This window comes from Phyllobates terribilis, unplaced genomic scaffold, assembly GCF_046119375.1.
Source record: "Phyllobates terribilis strain yellow unplaced genomic scaffold, ASM4611937v1 Scaffold_13__5_contigs__length_258822181, whole genome shotgun sequence".
Lineage (NCBI taxonomy): Eukaryota > Metazoa > Chordata > Amphibia > Anura > Dendrobatidae > Phyllobates > Phyllobates terribilis.
Genome location: NW_027362773.1, coordinates 68,867,694 through 68,890,382, shown reverse-complemented (window position 1 = coordinate 68,890,382; position 22,689 = coordinate 68,867,694). Strand labels below are relative to the sequence as shown.

General features: G+C 46.5%; 1 protein-coding gene across 1 annotated transcript in view; it reads right to left on the bottom strand.

Moving 5' to 3' along the window:
* Positions 1-10,147, bottom strand: part of PRRG4 (proline rich and Gla domain 4) — a 263,253-nt gene extending 253,106 nt beyond the window's left edge. Inside the window, exon 1 of the mRNA XM_073658110.1 lies at positions 9,845-10,147. Within this exon, the coding sequence (XP_073514211.1) occupies positions 9,845-9,885 (41 nt within the window). The 5' untranslated portion in view covers positions 9,886-10,147. The remainder of the gene's footprint in view (positions 1-9,844) is intronic.
* Positions 10,148-22,689: the final 12,542 nt, after the last annotated feature.

Below are 22,689 nucleotides of genomic sequence, written 5' to 3'. Positions count from 1 at the left end.
TGCACTACACGCATCCCATTTCCGAGGAGCAGACCGACGGTACTCCCACTTAGAAATGTGCAGGTACGACCGAGTCTGTTCCTGGCTGGAGTGGGAGGGGGGTGGTACATCCCAAGTAGTGTAGGGGCAGATAGGGGGAGCAGCCTGGGTAAAGATAGGAGCTCATTGGGTGCTGGTCACCTGAGCTCACACATAGAGGGTGTATATAAGGTGGGCACCAACTAAGATCAGGGTCAGATGCAGAGGACAAGTCAGATGCAGAGAGTCAGTCAGCTGCAGAGAACAAGTCAGGAGCAGAGGAGAAGAAAGACCTAGAGTGAGAGAGGAGAAAAGAGAGAGACCCAGAGGCACAGAAGAAAAGGACTCCAAGATCCCAACTAAAATCCCCGGGTGAAGAGTCGGCATCAGGGTACCGGAACCCAAGCTGGTGGGGGTAAAAACATTCCCCAGCCAGAGACCGGAGACTGTGGGCAGCGTTTGCCACGGTCACCCATCACATCCACCCCGAAGGCACACCACATGAAGGGTCAGGGAACCCAGGGCCAAGGGTGTCCCAACAGAAGGCCCGAGGGAGCTGGACCTAGGTGGATCACTGGTGGGGACGGCCAGAGAACGGGACAGAAAGAGAGCTCAGGGCCACGCTCCGGACTTGTTTGGGGGTTGGCTGGATCCAGGACCTGGTGGATGCAGCACGGCTCGGGTGGTCACTAGCAGCTGGAGTGACCAGTACAACATCTGCAGTAAGTAAACACCCTTAACTGCACAACCCGACTCTGTCTTCACTGCCGTCTGCACTACACCACCACAACCCCCATCCTCTGCACCTGTCCCCTCTGAGGCTATACCCCTCCCGTTGGGGGTTATCCCACCAAGCTGCGCACCCACCATCAGCCTCAGCGGACCCTGCTGCAGCGGCGGCCACAGTGACCGCATCACAACGGGTGGCGTAGTCGACACAAAAGAACTCTTAATAACATCTGTAGGACTGCCACATAACACAGAGTTTGACGCCCTGGGCACGGGCCGGGTCACAGCCGCTCGGAGACTACAACCCCCCATCTGATCCGGTGCCGGGTATTCCCCTCAAAAAGGAATATGTCCCAGGGGGCGCGTCAACTTTGGCGTAGTCGGCAGGATTACGTGCCCGCAACACCTGGGTACTGCGTGCCTGAAGAAAAGTGCAAGTTTACCTCAGAAAGAAGTCTCCCGCCGGTTCCGGAGGGTCCACGCCAGCGGACTCCATCACAGGTCGTTTCCCGCCGATTGTCCGCCATTTCCAGCTCGTTCCCGCCATCTGCAGAGTTTCCCGCCACTGGGCGACGCTTCCCGCCAAATCCGAAGATTTCCCGCCTTAGAAGAGCAGCGGACGCCATTATGGGCGTGCCAAAGGAGGGCAGGAGGCCGCCTCCCATCGTGGGTCAGGACAGAAAATGGCGCCAAAAGTGGAAACCGCCCCCACCAACAGAGACTGTGATGCTAGAGGTGTCTGTCAGCGTGAAAGAACTCCCCCTGGAGCTGACAGTCACCGAGTTGCCCCGGGACCGCCCTCGAAGTGGGAGGAGACGAAAGAAAAGAACGAAGATGGGTGCCGCCTGGAGCAGTCTGGAGCGAGCGCACCCGGAGGCAAGAAGTCTAACGAGGAGTAGCAGAGAAGCTCACCCGGAGATGTCCAGAGAGCAGAGCAGCACCGGCCCGCTGGCCAGGAGCCTGCTGGAAGAAGAGCAGAGCAGCACCGACCCGTTGGTCAGGAGCCTGCTGGACACCACGACCCCACTAGGCCTAGTGGAGGTCCTTGCACAGCTCCCCCGAGACCGGGAGTGTGCACAGACTGCCCTGGAGGGCCTCGCACGGAGGATGGCCCGGGTACAGCGCGAGATATTGGCGGAATGGAGCCGGGAGATGGCCCAGCAAGCTGAAACCAAGACGCAAGCTGAAACCAAGACCCGGAGCACGCCAGCCGAGATGAGGAAGGAGACCGCCTCTGAGGATGGCGCGGGAGGACCCAAGGCCGGAGACGGCGCCGAGGAGGGAGCCGAACGCATGGAGGCAGGTAAAGGGGACGCCTATACCCCAAGCCGAGACACCGCTTACCTGCCCCAGCTCCCCGTCGCAGAGCCCGAAAGTCCCCCTGCTGTGCCCGAAAACGCCATGTCACCGACGCAGACTAGGCCCCAACCGGAAGCCGCCACCGCGACCCCTGTGACGTCACACGCCTCGACCCCGAGCGTGACCAAGCAGGAAGTACCACCAGCCTGGTCGCAGGGCCTAGAATTCCCGGGCGTCGCATCACCAACAGCGCCCCCTACCTCCGCGGAGCCTCCGGCCTGGTCGCAAGGCCAGGTAGCCCAGGGCGCCGCCGTCCTAACGGTGCCCTTCACCTTCCAGGTGCCCCAGGCCTGGCCGCAAGGCCTGGGCAACCCGGGCGCCACCACCACCGCGCCCGCGCCCGTAAAACCAAGGGTGCCACACCTGGGGGAGGACTTGTTCAGCCAGCTCACATGGCCGGACGGGTCTGAAGTTACAACCAGCAACAAGCAAAGAGCAGGAGGAAGACGCCGTTGAGTGCGGCAGAGCAGTAGATGTAAATAGTTACCCGACCGGGTACCAAAGAAACTGTTGCTACATATATATAGTCCCCGTTGGGACCAGTATGAGTGAACTGTTCACCTGTTTACCCGTTATTCCGTGTCCGTACCAGGCTGAGGACTGTGAGCAGCCATTCCCTTCCCTTTACCTGGCCGAGGACTGAGAGCGGCCAACTTCCCCTGTATATAGTTGCGCTTCCTAAAGCGCCCCCTACCGGTTTTATAGGAAAACCAGTTTTTCTAAGAGACTGTCGCACTTTTCCCGGACACACGTTGCACAGTGTCCGGAGGAGGAACCTGAAACAAGAGACGACGAGAATGTTTTATTTGCTAAAATATGTTGTTTTATATGTTTAATATGTTTATAAAAAAATTTGTATGTCTTTGGTGTTATGTCTGACAGCCCGAGGACGTGCTGTGATTTACCAGGGGGGAATGTAGCACCCTGAGGATTCGGCTGCTACAGGGGTATTGCACCTCAACCCAGAGGTGTGATATTCCACTCCCGGGTAAGGATGGAGTGTGGATCTGAGCTCGGTAGGCTGCATGCACTACACGCATCCCATTTCCGAGGAGCAGACCGACGGTACTCCCACTTAGAAATGTGCAGGTACGACCGAGTCTGTTCCTGGCTGGAGTGGGAGGGGGGTGGTACATCCCAAGTAGTGTAGGGGCAGATAGGGGGAGCAGCCTGGGTAAAGATAGAAGCTCATTGGGTGCTGGTCACCTGAGCTCACACATAGAGGGTGTATATAAGGTGGGCACCAACTAAGATCAGGGTCAGATGCAGAGGACAAGTCAGATGCAGAGAGTCAGTCAGCTGCAGAGAACAAGTCAGGAGCAGAGGAGAAGAAAGACCTAGAGTGAGAGAGGAGAAAAGAGAGAGACCCAGAGGCACAGAAGAAAAGGACTCCAAGATCCCAACTAAAATCCCCGGGTGAAGAGTCGGCATCAGGGTACCGGAACCCAAGCTGGTGGGGGTAAAAACATTCCCCAGCCAGAGACCGGAGACTGTGGGCAGCGTTTGCCACGGTCACCCATCACATCCACCCCGAAGGCACACCACATGAAGGGTCAGGGAACCCAGGGCCAAGGGTGTCCCAACAGAAGGCCCGAGGGAGCTGGACCTAGGTGGATCACTGGTGGGGACGGCCAGAGAACGGGACAGAAAGAGAGCTCAGGGCCACGCTCCGGACTTGTTTGGGGGTTGGCTGGATCCAGGACCTGGTGGATGCAGCACGGCTCGGGTGGTCACTAGCAGCTGGAGTGACCAGTACAACATCTGCAGTAAGTAAACACCCTTAACTGCACAACCCGACTCTGTCTTCACTGCCGTCTGCACTACACCACCACAACCCCCATCCTCTGCACCTGTCCCCTCTGAGGCTATACCCCTCCCGTTGGGGGTTATCCCACCAAGCTGCGCACCCACCATCAGCCTCAGCGGACCCTGCTGCAGCGGCGGCCACAGTGACCGCATCACAACGGGTGGCGTAGTCGACACAAAAGAACTCTTAATAACATCTGTAGGACTGCCACATAACACAGAGTTTGACGCCCTGGGCACGGGCCGGGTCACAGCCGCTCGGAGACTACAACCCCCCATCTGATCCGGTGCCGGGTATTCCCCTCAAAAAGGAATATGTCCCAGGGGGCGCGTCACTGTCTTGGGCACCGAAACTTTGAGACGGTCCTACTTTACTTAGACAACGTGATCATATATTCGAAGACCTATGAGGACCATCTAAAACACCTGGCAGAGGTGTTTGAAGCCCTGGCAGGCTATGGCCTGAAGGTGAAGCATTCAAAGTGTCACCTGTTGAAACCGAAGGTACAGAACCTGGGGCACGTGGTGAGTGCTGAGGGAGTAGCCCCCGACCCCGACAAGGTTACAGCCATCAAGAGCTGGCCAAGCCCCTCTAACATCAAAGAAGTGAGGCAATTCCTCGGGTTAGTAGGCTACTACCGAAGGTTCATCCCCGGGTTCACTAAGATGGCAGCTCCAATGCAGGACCTCCTGATAGGTCAGTCTAAATCCAGAAGTCACAAGCCACCCTTCAAGTGGGACAAGTTGGAAGAGGATTCCTTCCGCCAGCTGAAAATGGCCATCACGGGGGATGAAGTTCTGGCCTACCCTGATTATGGCCAGCCTTTTATCCTCCACACCGATGCCAGTAATGTGGAGCTAGGAGCTGTACTGTCCCAAAACCAACAGGGCAGAGAAAGGGTGATCGCGTATGCCAGCCGGAAGCTGAGGCCCACTGAAAGAAACCCGGAGAATTACAGCTCCTTCAAGCTAGAATTCTTGGCAGTGGTGTGGGCCGTCACAGAACGGTTTAAACATTACCTGGCCTCCGCAAAGTTCACTGTGTACACGGACAACAACCCGTTGACACACCTGGACAATGCAAGACTTGGTGCCCTGGAACAGCGGTGGATGGCCCGGCTATCAAAGTATGACTTCACAATCAAATACCGGGCAGGCAGAACCAACGCCAATGCAGACGCCCTATCAAGAATGCCCCACCTACCCGAAGGAGAAGAAGACTCGGAATAGCTGGAGGAGGTAGAGCTCCCTGCGTTCCACCGGTATGGGGCCACTCAGTATTCTCACCGGGTAAGAGACAGAGACCTACCACCGTCATGTTCAACCCCTTACCCCATCACGGCTGGGCTGAAATGCAGGATAGTGACCCTGCAGTTCGCTTGGTGAAGGAAATGCTGACTCAGGCAGATGACTATCCTGATCCGGATGCCCCTGAGGAAGCAAAGCAGCTGTGGAAGGAGAAGAGCAGACTATTCCTCTACGAAGGTAAACTGTGCCGAAGGCTTGTCAACCACCGGACACACGAGTTGACCTGGCAGGTGGTGGTCCCAAGACGAGATGCAGCAATGGTCCTGGAGGCCTACCTTGACAGAGCGGGACACTTCGGGTGGAAGAAACTGGAATTCCTACCGAGAGAGCGGTTCTTCTGGGTCGGTATGAGAGGGGCCATAGAGAAGTGGTGCAGGGACTGCGGCCCATGTAACCTCAGAAGGAAGGACTGCACCAGCCAGAAGACACCCTTGAGGCCCATCGTCACCAGGCAGCCTCTTGAGCTGGTAGCTCTGGACCATGTGAAGTTGGCTCCAAGCCGGTCGGGCTACGTCTATGCCCTGACAATAGTGGACCACTATTCCCGGTTCCTGGTGGTGGTCCCCGTTAAAGACTTGACAGCCCAAACAGCGGCCAGAGCCTTCCAACAGCACTTCTGCCATCCACACGGGTATCCAGAACAGGTCTTGACAGATCAAGGTCCAGCGTTTGAGGCTGAAGTCTTCCAGGAGTTCTGCAACCTCTACGGCTGTAAAAAGATCCGGACAATGCCTTACCACCCGCAAACCAACGGGCTGTGTGAGAAAATGAATAATATCGTCATTGATCTCCTCAAGACGTTGCCCCTGGAAGAACGCAGCCTGTGACCGGAGAAGCTGCCAGACCCGATAGACTTATACAACCATATCCCGGTGAATGCTACAAATTGCACCCCGGCTTACCTGATGCAGGCAAGACCAGGTAAGCTGCCGATCGACCTGGAGATGGGAGTCCTGACACCCGAGGACACCTCCCCAGATGCGGACTGGGATACGGAACGGCGGCTACAGTACAAGAAGGTACAGGAGAGTGTGGAGAACAGTCTGGCTCAAGCGAGAGAAAAGCAAGAGAGGCTCTTCAACCAACATGCCCCTGCTGGTCCCCTGGAACCTGGTGAGCAGGTCCTGAAGCGGAAGAGAAGGCTTCACAAGCTAGATGACTAGTGGGAGAGCGCCCCGTACACAGTACTGCAGTCATACCACAACAACCCGAAGGTATGTGTAATTACCAAGGACGGAGGAGAAACCACTAGCACCGTCTCCAGAAAACACCTAAAAAGGTGCCCCGAGCAACTGCAGAGTCCAAGTGAAGATCAAGATGACCTTGAGCCAGCAGTGGACAAGGAAGAAATGATCAGCACCGTTCTCGGAGAGTTCCCCCGATCTTGGACTCGGATAAACGACACAATAGTGGTACCCGTCCTACACTTCCTTCAACCAACCCAGCAGGAGCCTACAGGAGAGCAGGAAGAACAAGAGGAACAAGCAGCCCCGGGGGCAGAAGAACCCATGCCAGCAGCCCAGGAGAGTCAACCCTCTGCTGACAGTGAGCCTGCCATACCTGCGGTAAGCCAAAGGACCCACAGACAGCTGCCTGAACTGCCTGTAGACCCAGCTAGTAGCTGTACCCTAAATGCTAGTGGGGAAAGCCAGGTTAGACCACCACCAGACAGTGGGTTACGCAGGTCAACCCGGAGCACTAGGGGTCAAATACCAGCTCGCTGGAAGATCTGAATACAAAGTATATATTTAATGTTTTATGTTTGTTACCTGGTTATTAATAATGTTTTTTCCAGTTTTTCCTAGTTGAATGGACTGACAGGTCATGGACACTGAATGGCCGGAACTGTCTTCTAGATAGTTGCACCTGGTGCCCTCTTTCGAAGATGGCCACGGAAGAAAAACCTGTCTGGCGTGGCCTCCTTGTGGTCCAAAGTAGTTAGCTTTTACCTTGCCGCCACGCCCAAGGCCAGGAACTTGGGGTTTATAGGGACAGGTCCTCACACCGTGGAAAACTTCACCTTGTTGGGTGACATGGACACCCGGTCACGGAAGCGCCGTGACCTTAAGGACAAAATGTACTTGTATATAAGTTATGTTATCATTTATACCCTGTATTTGTGTTTCCTGTTTAGTCCGGAGTACTAAATTTTACTAGGGGGGAATGTTTCACCCCAGGCCTGGATGCCACAAACAATAATCTGTGACTGAGAGCAGGAGGGAGGTCCCCTGGTTAGGGACCATTAGCATGCAGCACCTCCTGTCCCAGGCCAGTAGGGGGAGCTGGCTGCCCTATAAAAGCTGGAACTGGGGCAGAGTTAGAGAGACCAGAACCCACTTCTGAAGTGTCCAGAAGGGTTCTCAGAGGAAGGGACAGGTCAGCAGCAGCTGAGGAGTCCGTGAGGCAGAGGAGAAACTGCAAGGTAGGGACAGGGGCGACGAGAGCCGGTCCTGGCAGAGAACCAATCTAACCGGACATTGGGGTCCGAGGCTGTCAGGGTTATAAGCCCAGCAACAGAGAACCAACCTGAGAGGGATTTCAGGTCCCTTGGCCTAAGAAGCCTGGAGGCTCCGCCACACAGAGGGACCAGTACAGCGAGGAGAAAGCAAAAGGTACCCAAGGCCCAAGTCGCAAGCCATACAGGCGAGAAGTACACGGCCAGCTCAGGGACGTGGGCTATTACACCACGAAGAGGGGGATAGTCAGAAAGATCATAGAGAGAACGGTAGGCCTACACACTCACCCTGACCAGTGGGGCTCGCCCGAATGCTCTCAGACACCCAGGCCCATTCCTAACCGGTATTACTGTTGGGTCATTAATAATTCCTACAATAAAGACCCTGAACTGTTTGAAGCGGACTCTGAGCTCTTACTATTGTGGCCTGCACTATCACCCCCAGCATCCACCTACACTGCCCTGAGGCTACACTCTTCCCGTGGGGAGTTATCCTACCCCTGTGCTGCACACCAACACCAGCCTCAGTGGTCTGCCTAGCAGCTGCGGTTATCCCTGACCGCAATCCACGGGTGGCGTAGTCGGACATTCACAAATCTATAAATAGACTGCCACCACATTTGGTCTGACCACCCTGAGCCACGGGATTGGGTAGCCACTACTCCCCCCAGCATCGTACAGAAGCCATGTTCCATGTACCCCACGGCCCAGGGGGCGAGTCACACTGTCCACAAACTCTGCCTGCCTAACTCCTGCTTTCACCAGTAATATATGCAGCAGGATTAGCCCTCAGAAGGACTGTTAGTTCAGATGGATATATAACTTGCTGTGGAATACCTATATCTATATATTAAAATGCCAATTCTGTCCTCACTCAGCAGCAGCTCTCCCTACTCTGCCTGTTTCCGGGGTACACTGTGACGAGCATGGCGGTGCCCGGTCTTATATAGACCTGATGACGCTATGCGGCCAGCCAATCACTGTAATGCCACAACCAACATGGCTACGGCATTATAGTGAGTGGCAGACAATCCCTGTATGTTAACTGGCTTTCTAATGAGCGCCAAACATGCGGGGAGGGGACCCGAGAATACGGGAAATACTCAGGGAGCGCCGAGCATCTCGAGCAGTGACGAGCACGCTCGCTCATCACTAATTGTTACCTTTTCGTTCGTTAGTGTATACTGATCCACACAAGGAGCAGTTTTCTTTTCTCTATATTATGTCCGGAAAGGTAAGGGTATACAATCCTGTGGTTGAGTTACACCTTTGTGTAGTCCACCATAATAATTGCAGGTATTCTCCAAACTCCAGAACACTCTACAATGAATTGTGGTGGATCAAGCCAAGTTTATCTCTTTGTCTACTACAATTATAAAACAACTTTCTTTAGTAGTAACTCTTTGCTAGTTCATGCTATAACTAGATGTACTGCACCAGGGTCAAATAGCCTGTCTGCTCTAGTAATCCTACTGTTTAGGTCATTGATATGCTGGCAGGACATGGTCATCCTGCAGCTACTACAAAACCTTCATTATTAGTAAAAAAAAAAATCTATATGCAATAATAGAAAAATATACTTATGACTGTAGCAGACATTGGGAGCAACTAAATGCATAAATTAGTTACTCATCATGTGTACATATGTTGCAATGAATATCCTGCACACGCACTAGATGCCACCCACCAACCAGAGAGTGTGCTGCTGCCAGTCTCAGTATAATAGAAACACGTGCACCACTTCTGCATTTTTCACTCTCCTGGTTTTGGCTTACAAATACTGATGTAAAATCGTGACCAAATACTGAAACTGTAAAAGTGCTCTTATGAGCCCTCTATCCATGGAAAGTTTAGTAGAAAACGTCATTTGTAGCCAGTTTTTCTCCTAAACTTAAAAGCTGCAGTATACAGTATATAGAGCAAGGGTCTCCATTTTACATTCTCTTAGTCAATCTCATTTATTGTTTGCATAGGACCCTTTTCTGAGAACTTTATTAACACTTTCCCCCGGTATCAATCTGTATACACAGGCTAAAAAGTATGTAGAAAACATACTTATCTTTATTTTGGTCAAACTTCTATAAAAAAAAACAATCCCCACAGAATTCATTAACAATTACGTACCAGCTCAGAAGATACAGTATATATATATAAATGTCACTGACTTACCTCAGTATAGGAGCCCTATTTTCATAGATGAACAGATTCATCAGTACCTTGAATCCTGTGGTTTTAGGAGAGGTGAACACACTTCTCTCTAACTTGACCACTTCTGAACAGGCCAAAAACCAAAGTCCAAGCAATAAAGTCACAAGGATTCCAAAGCATGTACACTTCTGGCTGCAATGCTCTCAGGACAAGCCCATGGGAATCTGTATCATCATATGTAACCGGGGGTAGACAAAGTCCCATCTAGTCTCACACCAGGAAGTCATGAGGCAGGTAAAGGTGACGCCTCCTTCAGGTACCTGCCTTGTCTTGTAGGACTACTGTGTCACTCCACAGGTATCCAGCTAATATGATTAGGACTGGCACTTCTGGTTTCTTATTATTCCTACTTATGACTCTATTAGGAGTAATCACCAGTAACAACCTAATAATGAAAAAAAAACAATATCATAAGAGAAAAGCTTATCATGAACGTAAATACAAACACGAGAATATAAATCTGCTGCTGCACCAGGCACAGGGTATAAATGATTTTATTTAATACATGTAATTGACCCAGTTTTCTAGCCTCCTGAATAGCAAATCTGTACTTTTCCCTTCAGAATAACCCCTATAAATATGTCCTACTATGAATGTTATAGTGTGATGTCAGACTCCTCAACTAACCATACTGAAAACCTGCTGTGGAGACCACCTGCTGGTCTGTAGTACCCTGCATGATCAAATGTGCTGCCTACAGACCCTGTATCTGATTATAACTGCACGTTTTGAATATATATTATAATGCCCTTGGCTAGGGGTTAAGCCCTTTAACCCCATTACCCCCAAAGGCTGTTTGCACGTTAATGACCAGGCCAATATTTACAATTTTGACCACTGTCACTTTATGAGGTAATTACTCTGAAACGCTTGAACGGATCCCCAGATTCTGAGATTGTTTTTTTTTCATGACATATTGTACTTCATGATAGTGGTAAAATTTATTTGATATAACTGGCGTTACTTTGTAAAAAAATCTGAAATTTGGCAAAAATGTAGAAAATTTTGCAATTTTCAAACTTTGAATTTTCATGCCCTTAAATCAGAGAGATATGTCACACAAAATAGTTAATAAATAACATTTCCCACATGTCTACTTTACAGCAACACAATTTTGGAACCAAAAATTAGGAAGTTATAAGGGTTAAAAGTTAACCAGCGATTTCTAATTTTTCCAACAAAATTTATAAAACCATTTTTTAGGGACCACATCTAGTGATGAGCATGCGTGCTCGTTTAACACTTGCTTGACAGGCTATCCCTGCATGTGTCACCGCTGTCTAACAGATGTGATACATGCAGACGCGGCAGCTGTTACTGAAATGCCGAGCATGACGAAACTACTCGGCGAGTACCCGAGCGTGCTCGTTTAAAGTGTTAAAAGGCACTTGTAAATTAGGCGGTCTCAAAATCATAAAAGGATGGAGATGGGCATTTGTATTTTCGAGCACAGAATTTTCTGAATTTCTTTTGGGGGGCAAGGCCCATTTCGCTTGTCCAGATCCTTTGTGCTACTAGTAACGTGGAAGCCCCCTATATTTCCCTTAACAGATGATGGACCTGAGTGGGGACTTGATTTTTTTGTGGATTGAGTCGAAGCTTTTATTGTAATCCAAAATGTTATGTAAAATGTCCTGTTCTTTACGCTGAGCACTGATATCGGGGTTTCCATTTAAATCTCTGAGTGATGTAATTCAGATGAAATCCCCAAGGGATTCATTCACTATAATGAGGCAGCAGAGTTACTTTGGACTCCGTCTGGCCTCTGCTTAGTGGTGTCTTTTTTGTGAGAGGTTCACAAAACTGTGGCCGACAGCACTTTTATGCACACCTAATAAAAAGACGGACACCGTGGGATCACAGACCAGACGGCGTCCACGCTGCCTCATTACAGGGAATCTTCTGTCAGGGGTTCCATCTGAATCACGTATTTTCAGAGATTTACACGGAAACTGTGGTGTAAGTGCTCAGCGTAGATCGCAGGATAAATATGAGCCGAGCCATACTGCGATCTTTGAGAGGCAGAATGAACAAATCAGCAGCAAGTGAACAATTGGTTTTATTTATTTTTTATTCCTTGCCTCGTGCGGTATAAGTGATTGGACAACTTTATTCTTTGGGTCGGTGCGATTACAGCGATACCAGATTTATATCGGGTTTTTATGATTGACAGCTGTCACACAATAAAAGACGCTTTTTTTTGTTTTGCATCGCCATATTTTGAGAGCTATTATTTTTCCATATTTTGGCCGACAGAGTCATGTAAGGGCTTGTTTATTGTGGGACAAGTTGATATTTTTATTGGTACCATTTTCAGGCACGTGACATTTTTTGATCGCTTTCTATTCCAATTTTTGGGAGGCAGAAGAAACAAAAACCAACAATTCAGGACTTGTATTTTGGAGGGTTTTTTTATGCCGTTCCGCGTGTGGTAAAATTGATAGGGCAGCTTTATTGTTCAGGTCAGTACGTTGACAGCGATACTACATTAATATAATTTTTTTAATGTTTTGACACTTTTACACAATAGAATAAATATAAAATATTTACACAATAATAAATATTTTATAGAAAAAAGATTTTTTTTCGCATTGCTTTATTCTGAGAGCTATAACTTTTTTATTTTTCTGCTGATGGAACTGTATGGCAGCTTGTTTTTTTGCGGGACAAGATGACGTTTTCGATGGTACTTGATTGCGTTTTATTCCACCTTTTGTTTGGCGGTATTATGAGAAAGCATAGTTTTTTGCTTTGTTTTTTATTTTATTTTTTTTACTGTGTTCACTAAAGGGGTTAACTAGAGGGACAGTTTAATAAGTCAGGTCGTTTTGGACGCGGCGATACCAAATATGTGCACTTTTATTGTTTTTTTTTCATAATAATATTTATTTATGGGTACAATATATTTTTATTTTTTTGGGATTATTTTTAGATTTTTTTTAATATTTTTACAGTATAAAAATAGTATAACAGTATAAAAAAGTATAAGAGTATAATTTTTTTTCACTTTTTTACTTTGTCCCACTATGAGACTTTCATTTTTTGCAGGCTGATCGCTTCTATAGCATAAGGATGCAGGAGCATCCCTATGCTATGCGGGCTGTCAGTGCTGCACTGCGAGGAAGCATGTTAGATCATGCACTGCACATGATCTAACTAACTTGCTGGTGCCTGGTTACCCAGATGTCACCATGACGACATCAGGTCACCAAGGTAATGATCAGGACCCCGCGATGACGTCGCGGGGTCCCCGATCCAAGGTAAGAGGGGCTTTCTTTCCTCTGCCTGCTCCCAAAAGGCTGTGATTGACTTTGAGGAGCATTTTGGAGGTTAATGTGCTGGGAGTGATGCAGAACCACTCCTGGCACCGAGTGCCAGGTGTCAGCTGTCAGAATCATCTGACATCTAGCGGCGATCGCGCACGCACAGCCTCTGTGTGGGCGCGATCGCTGAGACGTAATTATACGTACCTGGTCATTAAGGCACAGGCACGTAGAATTGCACCTCGCGTCAGAAAGGGGTTAAATAGGTAGAAATTGTAATCAGGACTCAATAAAATGTCTGTTAAGTGACTCTAGGAGAACTGTGGCTTGTTGCACCAGAACATGCCTCAGGTCATTTGCTAGGTTTCAGTCATCTCGAAGCACCAGTGACTACCACATTTGAATAATATATATATAATATATATGTGTTGAGTCTGCTGTCCCAGGTGTCCTCAGAGTCTATGAACACCACTCAACAACCCTGCATATTGGTTCTCATCCAACCTTCCAAGGCATGAAAAAATCTAGAAAATCATTGATTACAATATATATTAGTCCATATATATTGTTATTAGTGATGAGCAGATGTTGGTTCTGCTGATGCATTCATATACTGATGGTGCTTCTGCTGATACATTCATTTACTGATGCCTGTTCTGGTGCAATCTTCCTGTACTCATGATGGTTCTGGAGATGTATTCCGTCATAGAAAACAGTGATTTGCTCTATATAGTGCAATACTGTGGTATAAGTACTGTAGTATAAATACTTTAGTATAAGCAATCAGATGATTGCAGGTTCAAGTTCCTTAAGGGGACTAAACATGAATGAATACCGTAAAAGCAAAACCCCAAAAAGAATGACAGAATTGTGTTTGTTCACTGCAGGTTTAAATGACACTGTGGGGAGTGGTGCCATCTCAAGCAGCAAAAAAAACGCTAGACTAAGCCCCTTGTATCGCTGCCCTGGTCTCTGCTGTTTGGCTGCAATGGTGAAGTCACATCAACAGCACTTCAGCCAAACACTGAGCTTAGCATCTCTGCAGATGTACAGTACAGACCAAAAGTTTGGACACACCTTCTCATTTAAAGATTTTTCTGTATTTTCATGACTATGAAAATTGTACATTCACACTGAAGGCATCAAAACTATGAACTAACACATGTGGAATTATATACTTAACAAAAAAGTGTGAAACAACTGAAAATATGTCTTATATTCTAAGTTCTTCAAAGTAGCCACCTTTTGCTTTGATGACTGCTTTGCACACTCTTGGCATTCTCTTGATGAGCTTCAAGAGGTAGTCACCGGAAATGGTTTTCACTTCAAAGGTGTGCCCTGTTAGGTTTAATAAGTGGGATTTCTTGCCTTATAAATGGGGTTGGGACCATCAGTTGTGTTGTGCAGAAGTCAGGTGGATACACAGCTGATAGTCCTACTGAATAGACTGCTAGAATTTGTATTATAGCAATAAAAAAGCAGCTAAGTAAAGAAAAACGAGTGGCCATCATTACTTTCAGAAATTAAGGTCAGTCAGTGCGAAAAATTGGGCAAACTTTGAAAGTGTCCCCAAGTGCAGTTGCAAAAACCATGAAGGGCTACAAAGAAACTGGCTCACATGAGGACCACCCCAGGAAAGGAAGACCAAGAGTCACCTCTGCTTCTGAGGATAAGTTTATCCGAGTCACCAGCCTCAGAAATCACAGGTTAACAGCAGCTCAGATTAGAGACCAGGTCAGTGCCACACAGAGTTCTAGCAGCAGACACATCTCTACAACAACTTTTAAGAGGAGACTTTGTGCAGCAGGCCTTCATGGTAAAATAGCTGCTAGGAAACCTGCTAAGGACAGGCAACAAGCAGAAGAGACTTGTTTGAGCTAAAGAACACAAGGAATGGACATTAGACCAGTGGAAATCTGTGCTTTGGTCTGATGAGTCCAAATTTGAGATCTTTGGTTCCAACCACCGTGTCTTTGTGCGACGCAGAAAAGGTGAACGGATGGACTCTACATGCCTGGTTCCCACCATGAAGCATGGAGGAGGAGGTGTGATGGTGTGGGGGTGCTTTGCTGGTGACACTGTTGGGGATTTATTCAAAAATGAAGGCATACTGAACCAGCATGGCTACCACAGCATCTTGCAGCGGCATGCTATTCCATCCGGTTTGCGTTTAGTTGGACCATCATTGATTTTTCAACAGGACAATGATCCCAAACACACTTCCAGGCTGTTTAAGGGCTATTTGACCAAGAAGGAGAGTGATGGGGTGCTACGCCAGATGACCTGGCCTCCACAGTCACCAGACCTGAATCCAATCGAGATGGTTTGGGGTGAGCTGGACCGCAGAGTGAAGGCAAAAGGGCCAACAAGTGCTAAACATCTCTGGGAACTCCTTCAAGATTGTTGGAAGACCATTTCCGGTGACTACCTCTTAAAGCTCATCAAGAGAATGCCAAGAGTGTGCAAAGCAGTCATCAAAGCAAAAGGTGGCTACTTTGAGGAACGTAGAATATAAGACATATTTTCAGTTGTTTCACACTTTTTTGTTAAGTATATAATTCCACATGTGTTAATTCATAGTTTTGATGCCTTCAGTGTGAATGTACAATTTTCATAGTCATGAAAACACAGAAAAATCTTTAAATGAGAAGGTGTGTCCAAACTTTTGGTCTGTACTGTAGATGGCACCAGTCACTGATTTCACTGATGGCTGCAGCCCCTTTAACCCCTTTACCGAGGGTGGTTTGCATGTTTGCAAGTGACCACTGTCACTTTATGAGGTAATTACTCTGGAACGCTTCAAGGGATCCCCATGATTCTGAGACTGTTTTTTCATGACATATTGTACTTCATGATAGTGGTAAAATTTCTTTGTTATCACTTTCGTTTATTTGTGAAAAAAACAGAAATTTGGTGAAAATTTAGAAAATTTAGCAATTTTCAAACTTTGAATTTTCATGCCCTTAAATTAGAGAGATATGTCACACAAAATACTTAATAAATAACATTTCACAAATGTCTACTTTACATCAGCATAATTTTGGAACCAAATTATTTTTTTTTAGGGAGCTATAAGGGTTAAAAGTTGACCAGCGATTTCTCATTTTTATAACAAAATTTACAAAACCAGTTTTTTTAGGGACCACATCACATTTGAAGTCACTTTGAGGGGCCTTTATGACAGAAAATACCCAAAAGTGACACCATTCTAAAAACTGCACCGCTCAAGGTGCTCAAAACCACATTCAAGAAGTTTATTAACTCTTCACATGCTTCACACCAATTAATTGAACGTGAAAGGAAAAAAAATGAACATATAACGTTTTTCACTAAAATTTTATTTTAGACCCCAATTTTTTTATTTTCACAAAGGTACCATGAGCAATTGGACCCCAAAAGTTGTTGTGCAATTTCTCCTGAGCACGCCGATACCTCATATGTGGGGAAAGCCATTGTTTGAGAGCACGGCAGTGCTCGGAAAGGACGGAGCGCCAATTGACGTTTTCAATGCAAAACTCGCTGGAATTGTCAGCAGACCCCATGTCGCATTTGGAGAGCCCCTGATGTGCCTAAACAGTGGAAACCCCCCACAATTGACCCCATTTTGGAAAGTAGACCCCTTAAAGAACTTATTTAGATGTGTGGTGAGCACTTTGAACCCTCAAGTGTTTTGCAAAAGTTTATGACGTAGAGCCGTGAAAAAAAAAATCATTTTTTTTCCGCAAAACCGATCTTTTCGCCGCAATATTTTTTTTAATTTTCACAAGGGTACCAGGAGAAATTGGACCCCAAAAGTTGTTGTGCAATTTCTCCTGAGTACGCCGATACCTCATATGTGGGGAATGCCATTGTTTGAGGGCACGGCAGTGCTCGGAAAGGACGGAGCGCCAATTGACGTTTTCAATGCAAAACTCGCTGGAATTGTCAGCAGACCCCATGTCGCATTTGGAGAGCCCCTGATGTGCCTAAACAGTGGAAACCCCCCACAAGTGACCCCATTTTGAAAACTAGACCCCTTAAAGAACTTATTTAGATGTGTGGTGAGCACTTTGAACCCTCAAGTGTTTTGCAAAAGTTTATGACGTGGAGCCGTGAAAAAAACAAACATTTTTTTTCCACAAAACCGATCTTTTCGCCGCAATATTTTTCTAATTTTCACAAGGGTACCAGGAGAAATTGGACCCCAAAAGTTGTTGTGCAATTTCTCCTGAGTACGCCTATACCTCATATGTGGGGGAAAGCCATTGTTTGGGCGCACGGCAGGGCTCGGAAGGGAAGGAGCGCCAATTGACATTTTCAATGCAAAACTCGCTGGAATTGACAGTGGACCCCATGTTGCGTTTGGGGAGCCCCTGATGTGCCTAAACAGTGGAAACCCCTCACAAGTGACCCCATTTTGGAAACTATACCCCTTAAAGAACTTATTTAGATGTGTGGTGAGCACTTTGAACCCCCAAGTGTTTTGGTAAAGTTTATGACGTAGAGCCATGAAAAAAAATAATTTTTTTCCACAAAACCTATCTTTTCGCCGCAATATTTTTATTTTCACGAGGGTACCAGGAGAAATTGGACTCCAAAAGTTGTTGTGCAATTTCTCCTGAGTACGTCGATAACTCATATGTGGGGGAAAGCCATTGTTTGGGCGTACGGCAGGGCTCGGAAAGGAAGGAGTGCCAATTGACGTTTTCAATGCAAAACTAGTTGGAATTGACAACGGACACCATGTCGGGTTTGGAGAGCCCCTGATGTGCCTAAACAGAGGAAACCCCCACAAGTGACCCCATTTTGGAAACTAGACCCCTTAAGGAACTTATTTAGATGTGTGGTGAGCACTTTCAAGCCCCAAGTGTTTTGCAAAAGTTTATGACGTAGAGCCGTGAAAAAAAAATCATTTTTTTCCACAAAACCGATTTTTCGTCACAATATTTTTATTTTCACGAGGGTACCAGGAGAAATTGGACCCCAAAAGTTGTTGTGCAATTTCTCCTGAGTACGTCGATACCTCATATGTGGGGAAAGCCATTGTTTGGGCGCACGGCAGGGCTCGGAAGGGAAGGAGGGCCAATTGACTTTTTCAATGCAAAACTAGCTGGAATTGTCATCGGACCCCATGTCGCGTTTGGAGAGCCCCTGATGTATCTAAACAGTGGAAACCCCCCACAAGTGACCCCATTTTGGAAACTATACCCCTTAAGGAACTTATTTAGATGTGTGATGAGCACTGTGAATCCCCAAGTGTTTTTCTAAAGTTTATGACGTAGAACCGTGAAAAAAAAAAAATTTTTCCCCACAAAACCGATCTTTTCGCCGCAATATTTTTATTTTCACGAGCGTAACAGGAGAAATTGGACCCTAAAAGTTGTTGTGCAATTTCTCCTGAGTACGCCGATAACTCATACAGTATAGACCAAAAGTTTGGACACACCTTCTCATTTAAAGATTTTTCTGTATTTTCATGACTTTGAAAATTGTACATTCACACAGAAGGCATCAAAACTATGTATGAACACATGTGGAATTATATACTTAACAAAAAAGTGTGAAACAACTGAACATATTTTGTATATTCTAGGTTCTTCAAAGTAGCCACCTTTTGCTTTGATGACTGCTTTGCACACTCTTGGCATTCTCTTGATGAGCTTCAAGAGGTAGTCACCGGAAATGGTTTTCACTTCAAAGGTGTGCCCTGTTAGGTTTAATAAGTGGGATTTCTTGCCTTATAAATGGGGTTGGGACCATCAGTTGTGTTGTGCAGAAGTCAGGTGGATACACAGCTGATAGTCCTACTGAATAGACTGCTAGAATTTGTATTATAGCAATAAAAAAGCAGCTAAGTAAAGAAAAACGAGTGGCCATCATTACTTTCAGAAATTAAGGTCAGTCAGTGCGAAAAATTGGGCAAACTTTGAAAGTGTCCCCAAGTGCAGTTGCAAAAACCATGAAGCGCTACAAAGAAACTGGCTCACATGAGGACCACCCCAGGAAAGGAAGACCAAGAGTCACCTCTGCTTCTGAGGATAAGTTTATCCGAGTCACCAGCCTCAGAAATCACAGGTTAACAGCAGCTCAGATTAGAGACCAGGTCAGTGCCACACAGAGTTCTAGCAGCAGACACATCTCTACAACAACTGTTAAGAGGAGACTTTGTGCAGCAGGCCTTCATGGTAAAATAGCTGCTAGGAAACCTGCTAAGGACAGGCAACAAGCAGAAGAGACTTGTTTGAGCTAAAGAACACAAGGAATGGACATTAGACCAGTGGAAATCTGTGCTTTGGTCTGATGAGTCCAAATTTGAGATCTTTGGTTCCAACCACCGTGTCTTTGTGCGACGCAGAAAAGGTGAACGGATGGACTCTACATGCCTGGTTCCCACCATGAAGCATGGAGGAGGAGGTGTGATGGTGTGGGGGTGCTTTGCTGGTGACACTGTTGGGGATTTATTCAAAAATGAAGGCATACTGAACCAGCATGGCTACCACAGCATCTTGCAGCGGCATGCTATTCCATCCGGTTTGCGTTTAGTTGGACCATCATTGATTTTTCAACAGGACAATGATCCCAAACACACTTCCAGGCTGTTTAAGGGCTATTTGACCAAGAAGGAGAGTGATGGGGTGCTACGCCAGATGACCTGGCCTCCACAGTCACCAGACCTGAATCCAATCGAGATGGTTTGGGGTGAGCTGGACCGCAGAGTGAAGGCAAAAGGGCCAACAAGTGCTAAACATCTCTGGGAACTCCTTCAAGATTGTTGGAAGACCATTTCCGGTGACTACCTCTTAAAGCTCATCAAGAGAATGCCAAGAGTGTGCAAAGCAGTCATCAAAGCAAAAGGTGGCTACTTTGAGGAACGTAGAATATAAGACATATTTTCAGTTGTTTCACACTTTTTTGTTAAGTATATAATTCCACATGTGTTAATTCATAGTTTTGATGCCTTCAGTGTGAATGTACAATTTTCATAGTCATGAAAACACAGAAAAATCTTTAAATGAGAAGGTGTGTCCAAACTTTTGGTCTGTACTGTAGATGGCACAAGTCACTGATTTCACTGATGGCTGCAGCCCCTTTAACCCCTTTACCGAGGGTGGTTTGCATGTTTGCAAGTGACCACTGTCACTTTATGAGGTAATTACTCTGGAACGCTTCAAGGGATCCCCATGATTCTGAGACTGTTTTTTCATGACATATTGTACTTCATGATAGTGGTAAAATTTCTTTGTTATCACTTTCGTTTATTTGTGAAAAAAACAGAAATTTGGTGAAAATTTAGAAAATTTAGCAATTTTCAAACTTTGAATTTTCATGCCCTTAAATTAGAGAGATATGTCACACAAAATACTTAATAAATAACATTTCACAAATGTCTACTTTACATCAGCACAATTTTGGAACCAAATTATTTTTTTTTAGGGAGCTATAAGGGTTAAAAGTTGACCAGCGATTTCTCATTTTTATAACAAAATTTACAAAACCAGTTTTTTTAGGGACCACATCACATTTGAAGTCACTTTGAGGGGCCTTTATGACAGAAAATACCCAAAAGTGACACCATTCTAAAAACTGCACTGCTCAAGGTGCTCAAAACCACATTCAAGAAGTTTATTAACTCTTCACATGCTTCACACCAATTAATTGAACGTGAAAGGAAAAAAAATGAACATATAACGTTTTTCACTAAAATTTTATTTTAGACCCCAATTTTTTTATTTTCACAAAGGTACCATGAGCAATTGGACCCCAAAAGTTGTTGTGCAATTTCTCCTGAGCACGCTGATACCTCATATGTGGGGAAAGCCATTGTTTGAGAGCACGGCAGTGCTCGGAAAGGACGGAGCGCCAATTGACGTTTTCAATGCAAAACTCGCTGGAATTGTCAGCAGACCCCATGTCGCATTTGGAGAGCCCCTGATGTGCCTAAACAGTGGAAACCCCCCACAATTGACCCCATTTTGGAAACTAGACCCCTTAAAGAACTTATTTAGATGTGTGGTGAGCACTTTGAACCCTCAAGTGTTTTGCAAAAGTTTATGACGTAGAGCCGTGAAAAAAAAAATCATTTTTTTTCCACAAAACCGATCTTTTCGCCGCAATATTTTTTTTAATTTTCACAAGGGTACCAGGAGAAATTGGACCCCAAAAGTTGTTGTGCAATTTCTCCTGAGTACGCCGATACCTCATATGTGGGGAAAGCCATTGTTTGAGGGCACGGCAGTGCTCGGAAAGGACGGAGCGCCAATTGACGTTTTCAATGCAAAACTCGCTGGAATTGTCAGCAGACCCCATGTCGCATTTGGAGAGCCCCTGATGTGCCTAAACAGTGGAAACCCCCCACAAGTGACCCCATTTTGAAAACTAGACCCCTTAAAGAACTTATTTAGATGTGTGGTGAGCACTTTGAACCCTCAAGTGTTTTGCAAAAGTTTATGACGTGGAGCCGTGAAAAAAACAAACATTTTTTTTCCACAAAACCGATCTTTTCGCCGCAATATTTTTCTAATTTTCACAAGGGTACCAGGAGAAATTGGACCCCAAAAGTTGTTGTGCAATTTCTCCTGAGTACGCCTATACCTCATATGTGGGGGAAAGCCATTGTTTGGGCGCACGGCAGGGCTCGGAAGGGAAGGAGCGCCAATTGACATTTTCAATGCAAAACTCGCTGGAATTGACAGTGGACCCCATGTTGCGTTTGGGGAGCCCCTGATGTGCCTAAACAGTGGAAACCCCTCACAAGTGACCCCATTTTGGAAACTATACCCCTTAAAGAACTTATTTAGATGTGTGGTGAGCACTTTGAACCCCCAAGTGTTTTGGTAAAGTTTATGACGTAGAGCCATGAAAAAAAATATTTTTTTTTCCACAAAACCTATCTTTTCGCCGCAATATTTTTATTTTCACGAGGGTACCAGGAGAAATTGGACTCCAAAAGTTGTTGTGCAATTTCTCCTGAGTACGTCGATAACTCATATGTGGGGGAAAGCCATTGTTTGGGCGTACGGCAGGGCTCGGAAAGGAAGGAGTGCCAATTGACGTTTTCAATGCAAAACTAGTTGGAATTGACAACGGACACCATGTCGGGTTTGGAGAGCCCCTGATGTGCCTAAACAGAGGAAACCCCCACAAGTGACCCCATTTTGGAAACTAGACCCCTTAAGGAACTTATTTAGATGTGTGGTGAGCACTTTCAAGCCCCAAGTGTTTTGCAAAAGTTTATGACGTAGAGCCGTGAAAAAAAAATCATTTTTTTCCACAAAACCGATTTTTCGTCACAATATTTTTATTTTCACGAGGGTACCAGGAGAAATTGGACCCCAAAAGTTGTTGTGCAATTTCTCCTGAGTACGTCGATACCTCATATGTGGGGAAAGCCATTGTTTGGGCGCACGGCAGGGCTCGGAAGGGAAGGAGGGCCAATTGACTTTTTCAATGCAAAACTAGCTGGAATTGTCATCGGACCCCATGTCGCGTTTGGAGAGCCCCTGATGTATCTAAACAGTGGAAACCCCCCACAAGTGACCCCATTTTGGAAACTATACCCCTTAA